General features: G+C 43.2%; 1 protein-coding gene across 4 annotated transcripts in view; it reads right to left on the bottom strand.

Annotated features, from left to right (window-relative positions):
* Window positions 1-1,517: 1,517 nt before the first annotated feature.
* cep41 (centrosomal protein 41) overlaps window positions 1,518-14,308 on the bottom strand; it is a 40,488-nt gene continuing 27,697 nt past the window's right edge. For 2 of the 4 annotated variants that reach the window (XM_078553061.1, XM_078553063.1), the window contains 2 exons: window positions 9,793-10,008; window positions 1,518-4,717 (listed from right to left, as the gene is read on the bottom strand). In XM_078553061.1, the coding sequence (XP_078409187.1) occupies window positions 4,599-4,717; window positions 9,793-10,008 (335 nt within the window). In that variant the 3' untranslated portion in view covers window positions 1,518-4,598. The remainder of the gene's footprint in view (window positions 4,718-9,792; window positions 10,009-14,308) is intronic. The other 2 variants (XM_078553062.1, XM_078553064.1) reach the window with 2 other exon arrangements.

The raw sequence follows: 14,308 nt of genomic DNA, 5'->3' as shown, positions 1-14,308 counted from the left end.
CTCAATTTAACTGACGAGCATGGTGTTCAGAACAAAATCCCCTAACTTAAGGCTGGCAATCAGAAAATGACTGATGTAGGAAACGGAAACATCACACCTGTTAGGCTCCTTTAAGGAAATGACACCCCAACTTATACACTGCTAAGCCTTACAATGCTTTGTATTTGGATTTCCAGGAGCCGTATGGCACAGTTCCCCATGAAAGGCTCTTAGTTCATCTCAAAGCAGTGGTGATTCAGGGTGAATCTTGGGTATGAATAAGAAATTAGTCCAAGGACAGAAAACATTCATTGAAGTCATTAGTGGGTGTAGGGGGCCAGAGCAGTATTGAACAGAGTGACCTAGTGTTTCATGTTGGAATACTACTGTTTCTAATTTACATCAATGACATAGACTCAAAGCCAAGATAAATGACAAATTTGCAGGCACTAAAATGGGGAGTCAGAAGAGGAACCTCAAATTATAGAATGGGGATTTTTTTTAATGCTGTTTTTCCCTCAGCCTTTTACTTTCCACCTCTACTTTGCACTGACTTCACCCCCTCGCTTACAACCTCTCCCTTTCTCCACCTTCCTTTTTCTTTCTCTCTCCCCCTTTTTACTCTAGAAGTTCATGGCAAGTATCCTTCTCACTCAGACACTACCATTAGTTAGTTTAGTTAGTGTTATTCTGAAAGGGTGAACTAAGGTGGATTGAATGGCCTTCCTGTTATAATCTGGAGATTTTGTAAAAAGAGTTGAGGGAGTTGTATGCATCTGCTATAACTCACAAATACTTGACATTAGCAAATATCTAAAACAGAAGACTGGAATGGGCCTTTGGCTTAGTGGTAGCATTCCTGCCCGAGTCAGAAGGTGCAGGATTCAAATTGCTCCAGAGGCCTGACAAGTTAGACTGGAGTTCTGGTTCAACATTTTTGGAAATATTCATGTCTGGTGGGTAGGGTACTCCCTTCCTATTCTGAGTTAAGAGAGCTGCAAGGGAGCCATAAAATCCTTCTGCTGTATGGGACTAACCATACTATAAACTGATATAGGAATGTTCATATTAGTAATTTGACCAACTACAATCAGCCTTTAAATCCTTTCACCACTTTGCATTATTCTCTTAGCAAGGCGTGTGAAAATATGACAACACAATCACACACAGGGTTGAATCCCTAAGTGCTTTGCAGCATTAAGCTGCACCTTGCCTCCTGATGTTTTATATAGGCCAGTGAGCAACTAGGAACAAGAATCCTGGCTGATTTTAATTGTCACTAGCTTGAGAAATGAAGGCCAAGTATAGCATCAACACCACAGCAGAGATCAATCTGATCTGTTGGGCTGTTACCACATTGAGTTTGCATTTCCTCACGGAGCCATTTTAACTAAATCCCCTCAGCAGCTACTGTATAAGGGACAACCTGGTTCTTTACAATGGAGACAATACTTCTGAAATTAAATTGGCTGTGTCTTTAAAAATGAACCTCACACCACGAAGTACAATAAAAAAGTTGTTAATTGCCATGCACTGTCTAAAATTTAAAACATATACACTTTATTTAAAAATAGGAAATGTACAGATTTTTAATTTAAAACCAAAAACCAACATCACTTGACCAACTGCCACAAGTCATAATCATCTGGCTGGCATTCACAAAACATACAAATCAACTACAAGTAACAAAATATGAAGGCGGCCATGTCCTTCTGGCATGCAGTTTTCAATAGCAGTATGCCCATTATATAACAATCTGATCTGTTGCAGGCTCTGAACTGGATGCCTGATATTAGAACAGGAAAATCCCTTGACAGCAGATAACTCAAGAGGCCACTGACTTGTACATCATTGTATCCATTGGCAATACTTCACTTTAAAAAGGAACACTTCACATCCCCAACACAGAAACTGAAGGAAGTTGTATAATTTAAAAAAAAAATCAGTCTAGGATGGTTGCAAGTTTGACCTCTGATCTGCACTGAGTCAGCTACTCTTGGGTGATATGGTAAGGCCACTTATGGTTGGATTTAGTATCCCTGAGCTAGGGATTGGAATATCTTCTAGAATTGCTTATTTAGATCACTGTCAGATAAATCCTGTTTTTGATATATCACAGTACTTATTTTGCACTGTGGGTTTTCAATGCCCTGGTTCAAGATGTCATGGACACCACACTTCAGGAAACATGACCAAATACCAGTCAATTCTGTGGCTAAATAACGTCATAGAGTTCCACAGCTACTACATAACGGCTTCTTGATTTGAAATTCTCTTCTCTAGTTTTACTAATCGATGAGTACTCACATTTATAACTTTGTTTCCTAGCTAGTGATCTCCCTCTGAATGTTGTTGCTGGAAAGGATAACAATTGTGCAATTGTATTTGAGGCACAAAAAAGGAACCTTTCCAAAAGGGTAGGCATGGCAATGAGTCACATCTTGTGACTACGGTTAGGAAAGATGACACCCTGTTGGAAAAATACTGACTGACCCATAACCTTATACCCAACAGTAATGGGACACTTCTACATTGCTATGCTCATCTACCTTGTTAACACATTCAGCCAATAATCAAAAAAGGAATAGGTGTTTTTCTGAAAACAAGCATATAGTGGAGAAAAAAACTGCTTCAATTTCTCCCAGTCTTTCCAACCCCAAACTCAGGCTAACTTGAAAATGCAGACAGCTTCAACTTTACACATTTATTAAAGTACAAACTTGGTTCTTGAGAGAAAGAGATAGGCTGGGGTACCAGAATGAAAAGCACTGCTGTGAGCATCTATGCATCATATTGCTAAACACATATGTAGTTGTGAAAAAAGACCTCCAAAATTGGTAGTACCACAAGAAAAACTAATTAACTCAGGTAGATTGTAACCCCCAAACTGGAATTTTCCTTTTAAAAAGTACTACCAATATATGCATCAACAGGACATATGATAATCTGTCATAGACTTAACTCACTTCATTCTCTCATAGAAACACAGACCATCAAAATAATCTTTTAAGATTTGCATATTCAGCTAATTTGTAGATTTTGCCAAGATAGACTTTAACTAGCTCCAGAGAAATGTGAAAGAGAACAACATTCACCTAGGTCTCTCAATTAAAAAAAAAATTCAGATACTGGCACAATACTTTACCCACTTCTGATAGATGTGAATAAGCTGACAGTGATCTAAACAAGATGATCAAGTTTTTAAAAAATCAGTATTGGTAAGTCACTGGTGCTGGATTTTCAAAAAAAATAGATGGAATTGTGGATTCCTAAAGTGTTTCTGAAAATCCTAGAATCTCTTTAAAGAGCAGAATTTGACCATAAAAACAATGTCACTGCTTTGTGAAGCAGGAAGAAAGCCTAATGATTTGAAAAACATGGTAAAACCCATCATTCTTAATTTTGTATCAGGGCAGCTGGTGTGAAGCTGAAAGTAGGCGCAGCAACCGCAAATAAATTTAACAAAAACACATTTTCAGCAAGTACAAATATCCACAACACAATGGCAACAATGCATGGTAATGGGATGCATTTAGCACATCACGGTCCAGTTCAGTACTTGCGAAGATCTCACATCAAACAATGTTGAAGCCCATGACATACACATTCATCATGTATTTACTGAGACATCATTCAGGCTGTACATTTACTCTCAGAGAGACCCAGTTGCAAACTGAAACAAGTTATAAATTATTGACCAAGAAGCCTTTTACATCATCTCAAGGCAGCATTTCAACCACCAGTCATTATGTGCTACTGGAAGTATTGAGAGTTGATTTAACAAACTTAACATCTTAGGGAGGGTGGGGAAATTAAAATATCTAAAAACAGCTCCAACTGCTCTAGGTTTATACATGCATTATTTCATTGTGCGTTTTGAGCATCTTCTGGTATATGTCAGTGTGCTACAAGATCTATATTTCTAAATCAGTAACATGCTGTTGGAACATTAAGAATCTGTTCACTTGCTGCATCAAATTACTAGGCTTTCATTCAGTAGAAAGAGGTTTATTAACAGTTTCATATTTGGAGTGGTTGTTGGAGAAGCAGGAAAGTAAAATCCTTAAAACCAATGATTTGGAAAAGCCCAGGGATCTGTAACAATGCAAGGAACAGTAGATTATTGTTCTTTAATGCTATCTTTTGGAGCCAAAGAGAAAAATACTGAACTTAAGGTGAGGGAGTGTGTGCTTATGGTGCAAAAAATATTGTTTCTGGCTTTCTACATCAAAATCTGTGTATATTCAAAGCCTTGGTGCTTTGCAACACAGGATTGTGTAATAAGTTAAAATGGCGCTGAACAGTCTTCCCTTGTTCTTCTGTTTTAATCTTTTTCCTCTGCTTTTGGATGTAGTTTAAAGCTATAAATGAGATTAAAGTGAATATTTTAAACCCTTAAGTAGATAGTGTCACTATGTTTTTTTTCCCCCACAACTTATGTTTGCTACTGTATTCAACAGCATCCAGTAACAGATATTGCTTCAAGTTTTTTTAAAAACGGAATGTCAGTGATAACTGTTTCCTACAGATCTTTAGCACTATAACAGCTAAAGATAAAAAACACAGAAAAAACAACAGACATATGGTTTAAGAAAGGTGAAGGAGTAACATTCTGTCTCTTATTTCCACGGTTTGTTTTGGATGCTGCCAGTCTGGGATCGGGCACTAATGGAGCCACCTACAGAGCTGCTGGATGTCTTCAACTGCGCTCTGGATGATGAAAGACGACTGAGGTTGCCTAAAAGACATTAAATAAGCAAGAATTAGAACATACTCATTGGGTGGAATCATCCCAGATTTGCACTAAGTGTGGTAGCGGACGTGAAAAAAGTAGTTTCACCCACTGGCCACAATGGCTGGTTTTTGCACCGTATTGTCCCCTTGATGGCGCACTCTGCCTCATTAATAATGCATTCACAGGAAGTACTCCGGATTGCTGGCAAGCGAGCTCAGATTTGTCCACTATGCCGTGACCTCAGTGCTTCCTCGCTCCGGGCGCCATATTTAAAGCACACCAGAGCGCTACCTACTTCATGTCCCCAGGACAGCACTGCTTCAGGCGACAGGTGGCCCTGAAAGCAAAGAAAACAGCAGCCCCCAAATTTAGTGACGCCTCTCTGGGGTGCCTGCTGGATCCAGTGGAAGGCCTCCGCGATGTCCTCTACCCCCACTCTGGCCGCAGGAGGTCCACCAGAGTCATCAATCAGGCCTGCGAGGTGGTGGCAGCAGCGGTCAGCACCCCACCGGAACACAGAGGTGGTCAGCAATCCAGTGCAGGAAGATGAATGATCTCATCCGCTCTACCAGGGTAAGTCAACCACCTCATCATTCTCAACTCACACTCAAACCCATCGCACATCCACAGGGATCTCACACCTCAAGGGACAACACCAACTCTCACACACACCCTCACATCTCCCTCAGGTTCATATCCTCTAGAGCTCACCTCCTCATCCCATCATGGCACCACTCACCACACAAACATTCCACACAGTGCCATGTGTTCTGCTCACACACATTTAATCTGTTTCCCTTCAAGGAAAGTGGTTCACATCAGCAGGGAGGGGTCCCAGATTGGGGGTGGTGTGGCCCACATTAGGTCCCTCACTCACTTTGAGGAGCATGCCATCGTGCTAACTGGTGAGGACGTGGATAGTGCCAGTGGCAATGGTGAGATTGGCGGCGAACATTCATGTGAGGATCTTGCACCAGATCATCCCCTCTCAATGCAACCGAGTGCTCTCTCTCCTGCTTTTGTCTCTGCTGCCATGCACTAATTCTCTCTACTTTGGTTCACTGGGAGCTTTGCCAAGCGACCGATACCCTCAGCCAGCGAGTCCCTCAGCTCCATTGAAAAGGACACCTCCTGCATTGAAGAGCTGGAAATAAGCAGCCTGGAAGACCCATCACCGCACTTACCCACACCCTCCACCAGCGCAGAGACACACACCTCGGTGGCACCCAGATCTAGAGCAGGCTTGGGTTCACAATCTCGTGGTCACCGCATGTTAGAAGCAGGAGGAGGCAGGTTCAGCCAAGCCCCCAGGCACTATGAGGACTGCTGGGGAAAGAGGCATCTGTGAGGTCTGAGTCAGATGACGAGCCTCTGGATTTGGCTTTCTAACTCATTGTGGAGAGTCAGCAGAAGACCTAGGAACATCATGCAGAGCTGTGGGAAGCCCTCAAAAGAGTGGCATACGAGTTGGAGGAGTGTGCCTGCCTGCTCTCTGATGAAGTGGTGCCCACAAGTGTGAAGTCTCCATGGGAAGGATGGCAGATGCCATGGAGACCTTGGTCCAGCAGAATGCAGTGATCTGCGCAGACCTGCACCCCATCACGGTAGCCATGGATGAGTTCCTGCAGTGGCAACACGAGGGGGGAAACGGGGCACCTCGACATCCCTCCAGGTGCTCCTTCCCCTCGAGAAGTCAGGTTGGAGCCCATGGGCACCCGAAGGGAGGAGGAGCAGCAGCCGGACACCCCTGGTCATCCACTCAGGAATCTCAGACGCCGTCCGCTCTCCGAGTTCCCTTTGTCCGTGACCCCCTCAACCTAGTCCTCTATCATGGCAGAGGGAGCGGCTGGCCCACAGGAGGACAGCCAAAGCAAGCCATGGCCCTTAAGGCCTCGTCACTCCAGAGGATGCATGCTGAAGCCATTAGAGGCAACAGAGCCAACCGTTGCACAGGCTGTCTCCCCCACCGCCCACCCTGTGCTGCAGATGTCAGGGCAGCACATAGAAGAAGTGGTAGGCCTAGAAAAGATTAAGAAATTCTGATCACAAGTGGTTGCATGGGTGAACACATTGTCACTTTTTAATCTGAAAATATATTCAGTGAAAGTGAATAATGTGTAATGTTATCTTTCAGCTTCATTGACGAGCTTCGCTAGTCCTCCCACTGCATCCCCCCCCCACCCCCCCGCCTCACTAACAGTTCAGCTGCACACGGCCAGACTTCCTCCCCGACCCCGGAACACCCTGCCTCCTCCGAGCTCCTTCCTCCCCCCCCGGAACACCCTGCCTCCTCTGAGCTCCTTCCTCACCCCCCGGAACACCCTGTCTCCTCTGAGCTCCTTCCTCCCCCCGCCCGGAACACCCTGCCTCCTCTGAGCTCCTTCCTCCCTCACCCCAGAACACCTTGCCCCCTCCGAGCTCACTCCTCCCCTGGAGCACCTTGTCCCTTCCAAGCTCCTTCCTGCCCCTGGAACACCTTGCCCCCTCTGAGTTCTCTCCCTTGCACCTTCCTCCCTCCTTACACCTACTTCCCCACTTGCTGCATTCTCCTTCATTTTCCCCTCCTCCCCTGCATCCCCCGCAACCTCACCCCCCGACATCTTTGTCCCCCACCTCCAACCTCAGCACCATCCCCCCACCGAAACCTCAGATCTCCCCCACCGCCCCCAACAGCAACCCCCGGTACACCTTTCCCTCCCAGCCACACCTAGACCTTCCTCTCCCACTCACCCCCTCGCCAATCATCCGTAGCAGCCCATGGCCAAGGCTGTTATGTTCCGGAGCAGACCCGAAGCATCAATGGGGACCTCCCACCTTCTGTGAGCTGCTTCATGGTGGAGCCATGCCCATGAGAATCCACACAGCATATGTGATGCACGTGTTCCTCCAGGGTCCGATAGCTGTAGGGCTCCAGCATAATCTTCTCCTTGGATTTCCACAATCTGAGCAAGGCCCTACCTGACTCCTGCAGGTCACACTTGTCCAGACATGTTCCGGGCCGGTGTGTTCTCCCGCCGATATAACTGTAAATCGGGCGTGGAAGGATAATTCTGGTCAGGCCTCAGTTTGCATCCCATTATCGTGATGAAAATATTGTTCATGCCAGTCTCCAGCGGGATTCACGGTCTGTCAAGGCAGACACCATCAGGTGATCTTGCTGTGCTTTCTCGGTGGCGTGAAACTGATTTCTGCCTCTACTGTCGAATTGTAGCCCCCCTGCCCACCATGACGCCTGCTGCCAACGGGAGCGGACGATTCTGCCCATTGCTTAGAAAATAGTATGAAGTTGAAGTTGAACACATTATTGGAATGGAGAGCACTGAACCGAATATAACAAGCAAAGCCAAACAGTGTAGCAACAATTGGAAAGAATGTTAAAATAGCTGGGAAGCCATCTCTAATTGCTTATCAGGTAAAAACATATACCAGTATACTGCACAGTAGGGAAAGATGCGATAGAGTATGGTTAAAATTATATTAAAAGACAGGAATTTCTCCAATTTGAAAACTGCAAACTGGGGAGTACAAAGCAATAGGAAAGGCCAAAAGGTGGGTCTGCCCTGTATTCATGCCTGCTTTATAACTCACTCTCAAGCATTGAAGCTTGAAGATAGTTAATGAGAACATCTCAACAGCAAATGGTCAAAGCCTTCGATCATCAGATCAGGGTCTAAAAATTCAATGAAGGCTTAAAAAGGGGTTTTACAAGTTCAGACAAAGGGAGGGAATTCCAGAGCTTAGGGCCTTGGCAGCTGAAGGCTCAGCTACCAATGGCGGAACAAGCAAAATCAATGATGTTCAAGAGGGCAGAATTAGGGGAGCACAGATATTCCAAAGTGCTGTGGAAGTGGAGGGAGATTACAGAGTGAGGGAAGGGTGAAGTCATGGAAGGATTTGAAAACAAGGATGAGAATTTTTAAATTGATGTTTAAGCAGATGCCAATGTAAGATAGCAATCATAGGGGTGATGAATGAACTGGACTTGGCATAAGTTAGAACAAGGACAGCAGAGTTTTGAATGAGCTCAACTTTATGGAGAGTAGAATGTGGAAAGCCAACCAGGAGTGTGTTAGAATAGTCAAGTTTAGAGGTGATAAAAGGCATGGATGAGGGTTTCAACAGCAGATGAGCTAATGCAGTTATGGAGGTGGACTAGGTGGTCTCAGTAATGGCATGGGATATGTGGGCAGAAACTGATCTTGGGGTCAAATATAAGACCAATGTTGCGAACGTATGGTTGAGTGTCACAATTGCCAGGGAGAGGGATGGAGATAATGGTTAGGGAGCAGAGTTGGTAGTGGAGACCAAAGGCAAATGTTTTGGTCTTCCCCTTATTTAAGTGGAGGAAATTTCTGCTCCTCCAGTGTCAGACAAGCAGTCTAATAATTTAGAGACACCGGAGGAGTAGAAAGAGGTGGGGCTGGGTGTCATTGGGTTACATGTGATAACTGATGCTGTGTTTTTGGATGGTATCGATGAGGGGCAGCATGCAGATAAGATGTAGGCAGTGGCCAAAGAAAGGTTCTGGGGGGACACTAGAAAGAACGGTGCAGAAGCAGGAAGAAAAGCCATTATATGTGATTCTCTGGCTATGATTAAATAGATAAAGAATACAGATTGTTGAAGATTGAATGGACTATTTTTAACTAATATTTTATGTACAAATTCCCTCTGTAGGGTGGGCAGTGTGAGATCCTCTTTATCCCTAGAGGCTGCACTGTATACCCCACCTATCAGCGTTTCATATTTTTAAATCAGCTATTTTACACAAGCTTGACTGGAAAGATTTTTGGTCCATTTAATCTCATCCTTTCAAGAAAGCAGCCCTATTACAGCTTCAACATCCTCCTGAATGGGCTTAGGTTTAACATCTCACACAAAGGATATTTACCGTCAATAAAACAGGACTGAACCCCTCATAGTTACACTAATGTGTCAGCTTAGCTTGTGTGCTCAAACACAATCTCCTGACCCAGAAGTTATAGTACTACAAGCGGAGGCAAGCTTAAACATCTTTTAAATAATGTTCGTACAAAGTGGCCTTTCACCACTATGCTCATTTTATATTGTTTCCTTACTGGGTGAGTTTGATGGTAGTAGAATCTCGTCCAAGTAATGCTGGATCTTGTTCAAATCATCTTTAGTGAACCGGAGCTTATCCTCTGCAGAATGTGGTGGTTCCTGGGGTGTTGACCGTCTTCCGCGAGATGTCAGGAGAACTGGAGGTTGGCATGACAGTGGAATTGAACCAGTGGTTATTCCTTCTGGGAACATCTGGGCAACTACTTTCAGCCCTAATAAGACATTAATATTATTATGGTTCAGGTTTACATCAGCATTATTTATAAACAGGGTTTCACATGGTACCTTGAACCATTTTCAAAATGAGAAAGCATATAGATTATTTTAAGTATTTTATTTTAAAATAGCATTTTTGATAGATTTTTGTGAATCCTCTAATTTAATTATTAAAATGATAATTTATTATTTTCTCTCTAATTTGTCGTCTCCTTTCCTTGTTGTCCAGTAAGTTGTCCAGACTTTCTGCTCAATTTTGGGATGATTATCCGGAAACCAGGAAGTCCTGCCCCTGGTAGAACTCTGTCTACTTTGTGCTCTAACACAATTTCTAATGGGTGGGATCAGCAGCAGGGGAAATGCCCATTTCATGAAGGTGCTGCATTTAAAGACTAGTTTGGGCAAGTTGACCTGCATGTGGTTTTCCACAGTTCTGACAAGGAGGACATTAAATATTAATAACACTCACTTGACTAGATGGCAGTGGATGTCTTCCCCCTAGTGTTTTTACTGAAAACAGCATTTTAAAAAGTCTTAAATAAAAACAGAAAATGCTGGAAAAACTCAGCAGGTCTGGCAGCATCTGTAGTGAGAGAAACAGAGTTAATGTTTCGAGTCCGTATGACCCTTCTTCAGAGCTGCAAAGAAAGGTCATACGGACTAGAAACGTTAACTCTCGTTTCTCTCTCTCTACAGATGCTGCCAGACATGCGGAGTTTCTCCACCATTTTCTGTTTTTATTTCAGATTTCCAGCATCCACAGTATTTAAAAAGTCTTGACTCCTTCACTGAGTCACAGTTGCCTCTCCTTCCCAGCAATCCCTGGTCCTAGTATCCCAATTGTTCCCAACACCCAGATGACCCGCCCTTCGCACTATGTCCTTTATATCCAAACAATCTTCCCCCCACGCCCATTATATAATGTTATCGGGGGAGTGTTAGCAGAATATTTGGAGTGGGGGTGGTGTGGGATGGAATAATCAAGTCCAATCCTACCCTCACCTAGTGGCCACATACACCCCAAAAGGTGTCTGTTGCTGGCAATTAGGATTGGCAATCTTTTTGGCTTTTCAAATAGATATTAATAACCTGGACTGGGTCTAATTTCAAATGTTGCCAATGATTCAAAACTCAGAAACATAGTAAACAATGAGGAAGATAGTAACAACAACAGGAGGGTAAGATTGGTAAAATGAGCAGGCACATGGCAGATAATATTTAATGCAGAGAAGTGTGAAGTAATACAGTTTGGTAACAAGAATGAGGAAAGGCAATAGGAATTAAACGATACAATTTTAAAGTGAGTGCAAGAACAGAGACATGTATGTACACAAATCTTTGGCAGGACAAGTTGCGAAGGCAAATAAAAAAAAAAATCATATGGGACCCTCAGCTTTATTAAGGAATAGAGTACAAAAGTGCAAAGCTATGCTAAACCTTTATAAAACACTGATTAGACATCAGCTGGCATCTGTGTTCAATTCTGGGCACCGCACTAGGAAGGATCTCAAAGCCTTAGAGACAACTTGAATGATATCTGGAATGAAGGTCTTCAGTTATGTGAAGAGACTGGAGAAACTTGGAGTGGTTGTTCTTAGAGCAAAGAAGGCCAAGAGGAGATTTGATAGGAGTGTTCAAAATCATAATGGTTTTGATATAGTAATTAAGGAGAAACTGCATATGTGGTAGATGGGTCAGTAAATAATGGGCACAGATTCAAGGTGATTGGCAAAAGAGCTACGAGGAAACCTTTTTAAAAAAACAGCGAGTTGTAGTCTGGAATTCAATGCCTGAAAGGGTGGTGGAAGCAGAACAATAGGAAACATTCAAAAGGCAACTGGATAAATATTTAAAAGGGATAGAAATTCCATGGAGAAAGAGGTGAGCAGGATTAATTGGATAGCTCTACCAAAGAGGCACAACAGGCTGAATGGCCTCCTTTTTGCCATATCATTCTATGATTCCTCTCCTACTCAGAGATTTTGAAGTCAAGTGTGGTGCCAGTTGAGATCAGCTAACTGAGCATAGGTGAATTAAGCCTAGCATATAGGAGGTATGATCAGTAAGTTCGCAGATAACACAAAAATTGGCGGTGGTGTAAATAGTGAGGAGGAAAGCCTTAGATTATAGATCAACATAGATGGGCTGGTAAGATGGACAGAGCAGTGGCAAATGGAATTTAATCCTGAGAAGTGTGAGGTGATGCATTTTGGGAGGACCAACACAGCAAGGGAATACACAACGAATGGTAGGACCCTAGGAATTTCAGAGGATCAGAGGGACCTTGGTGTACATGTCCATAGATCCCTGAAGGCAGCAGCACAGGTAGATAAGGTGGTTAAGAAGGCATATGGGATACTTGCCTTTATTAAAAGAGGCATAGAATATAAGAGCAGGGTGGTTATATTGGAGCTGTATAAAACACTAGTTAGGCCACAGCTGGAGTACTGTGTGCAGTTCTGGTCACCACATTATAGGATGGATGTGATTGGGATGAGAATAGATAGGTGCTTGATGGCCGACACAGACACGATGGGCCTGTTTCTGTGCTGTATAACTCTATGTTCCAGATCTGTTTGGCTCAAGGTCTCTATTGGGTTACTGAGGAGCTCAAAAATATGATTTAACAAAAAAACCCTTCAAGTTGTTTTTAATAACTTTAATGTAATGCTTTACCCTGGAACATTCTTCTACACTAGAGTTCTATAAAGAAAACAGCTGTAATGTAAGTTTTGAGCATGTATTTAAAACAGAAATTTATAAGTTGTATCTCTAGTTGCAGGGTTTTCAAGGTGTCAGCCTTCAGAATGCGATCAAAGGCCACAATACATAAAAGTTTAATAGATCGCTGAGTTTGAAACAGGGTCCGTAAGTTATATATGAAATTATTTAAAACTCTTTACTTTAAAAAGTATATAAATGTGGAATCAATAACTGCAGTACAAAGCATTTTTCACTTACATCTTGAATAAGGAAATTCTGTCATAAAAAGGAACCTACACATCTGTCAGCTGTTTGGTTCATCTACTACATGTGGAAAAACTTCCAGTTTTGTTGCCTTTACGTTGAATGAGCAATGCAAATGTCTTGATTTAGTGTGTGCCTGACACAAGCTGAACTCATCACCATGCTCAGAAGTTACCAAACAAAACTACTGAGAAATCTACAGTAGGTTTTGTTTACCTGCTTTAGTATGCACACTCACTCCCCATAGGGGCACATGCCACTAAACCTAAAGGACATAGAGGCAGGCTGGCAAGAACCAAGAATTCTCAAGTGTTCGCAGTGACATAGCTGGTGCTTAAACAGCCAAAATCAAGTAGCTTAATAACAATGCTGAGGGAGCCAAGGTTACCCAATGTGGTTATGCAAGTACTGATTCGGACAGAGTCAGCATGGATTTACGAAAGGGAAATCATGCTTGACAAATCTACTGGAATATTTCGAGAATGTAATTAGTAGAGTTGATGAGGGGGAGCCAGTGGATGTTGTTTATTTGGACTTTCAGAGGGCTTTCGACAAAGTCCCATATAAGAGATTAGCGTGTAAAATTAAAGCACATGGGATTGGGGGTAGTGTATTGAGATGGATAGAAAACTGGCTGGCAGACAGGAAACAAAGAGTAAGAATAAACGGGTCTTTTTCCGAATGGCAGGCAGTGACTAGTGGGGTACTGCAGGGATTGGTGCTGGGACTCCAACTATTCACAATATATATTAATGATTTAGATGAGGGAGCTAAATGTAATATCTCCAAATTTGCAGATGACACAAAGCTGGGTGGGAGGGTGAGCTGTGAGGAGGATGCAGAGATGCTTCAGGTGATTTGGACAAGCTGAGTGAGTGGGCAAATGCATGGCAGATGCAATATAATGTGGATAAATGTGAGGTTATACACACTTTGGTAGCAAAAAAACAGGAAGGCAGATTACTATCTAAATGGCTATAAATTGAGAGAGGGGAATGTGCAACAAGGCCTGGGTGTCCTGAAGATAAGTATGCAGGTGCAGCAGGTGGTAAAGAAGGCAAATGGTATGTTGGCTTCATAGTGAGAGGATTCGAGTACAGGAGCAGGGATGTCTTGGTGCAATTATACAGGGCCTTGGTGAGATCACACTTGGAATATTGTGTACAGTTTTGGTCTCCTTATCTGAGGAAGGATGTTCTTGCTATAGAGGGAGTGCAGCGAAGGTTTACCAGACTTGATTCCTGGGATGGTGGGACTGACATATGAGGAGAGATTGAGTCGGTTAGGATTATATTCACTGGAATTCAGAAGAATGAGGAGGGGGGGTGG

The sequence above is a fragment of the Cetorhinus maximus genome, chromosome 12 (assembly GCF_964194155.1).
Source record: "Cetorhinus maximus chromosome 12, sCetMax3.hap1.1, whole genome shotgun sequence".
In the NCBI taxonomy this organism is placed as follows: domain Eukaryota; kingdom Metazoa; phylum Chordata; class Chondrichthyes; order Lamniformes; family Cetorhinidae; genus Cetorhinus; species Cetorhinus maximus.
Note: the sequence above shows the minus strand (reverse complement) of the source record. Positions and strands in the feature narration are given on the sequence as shown.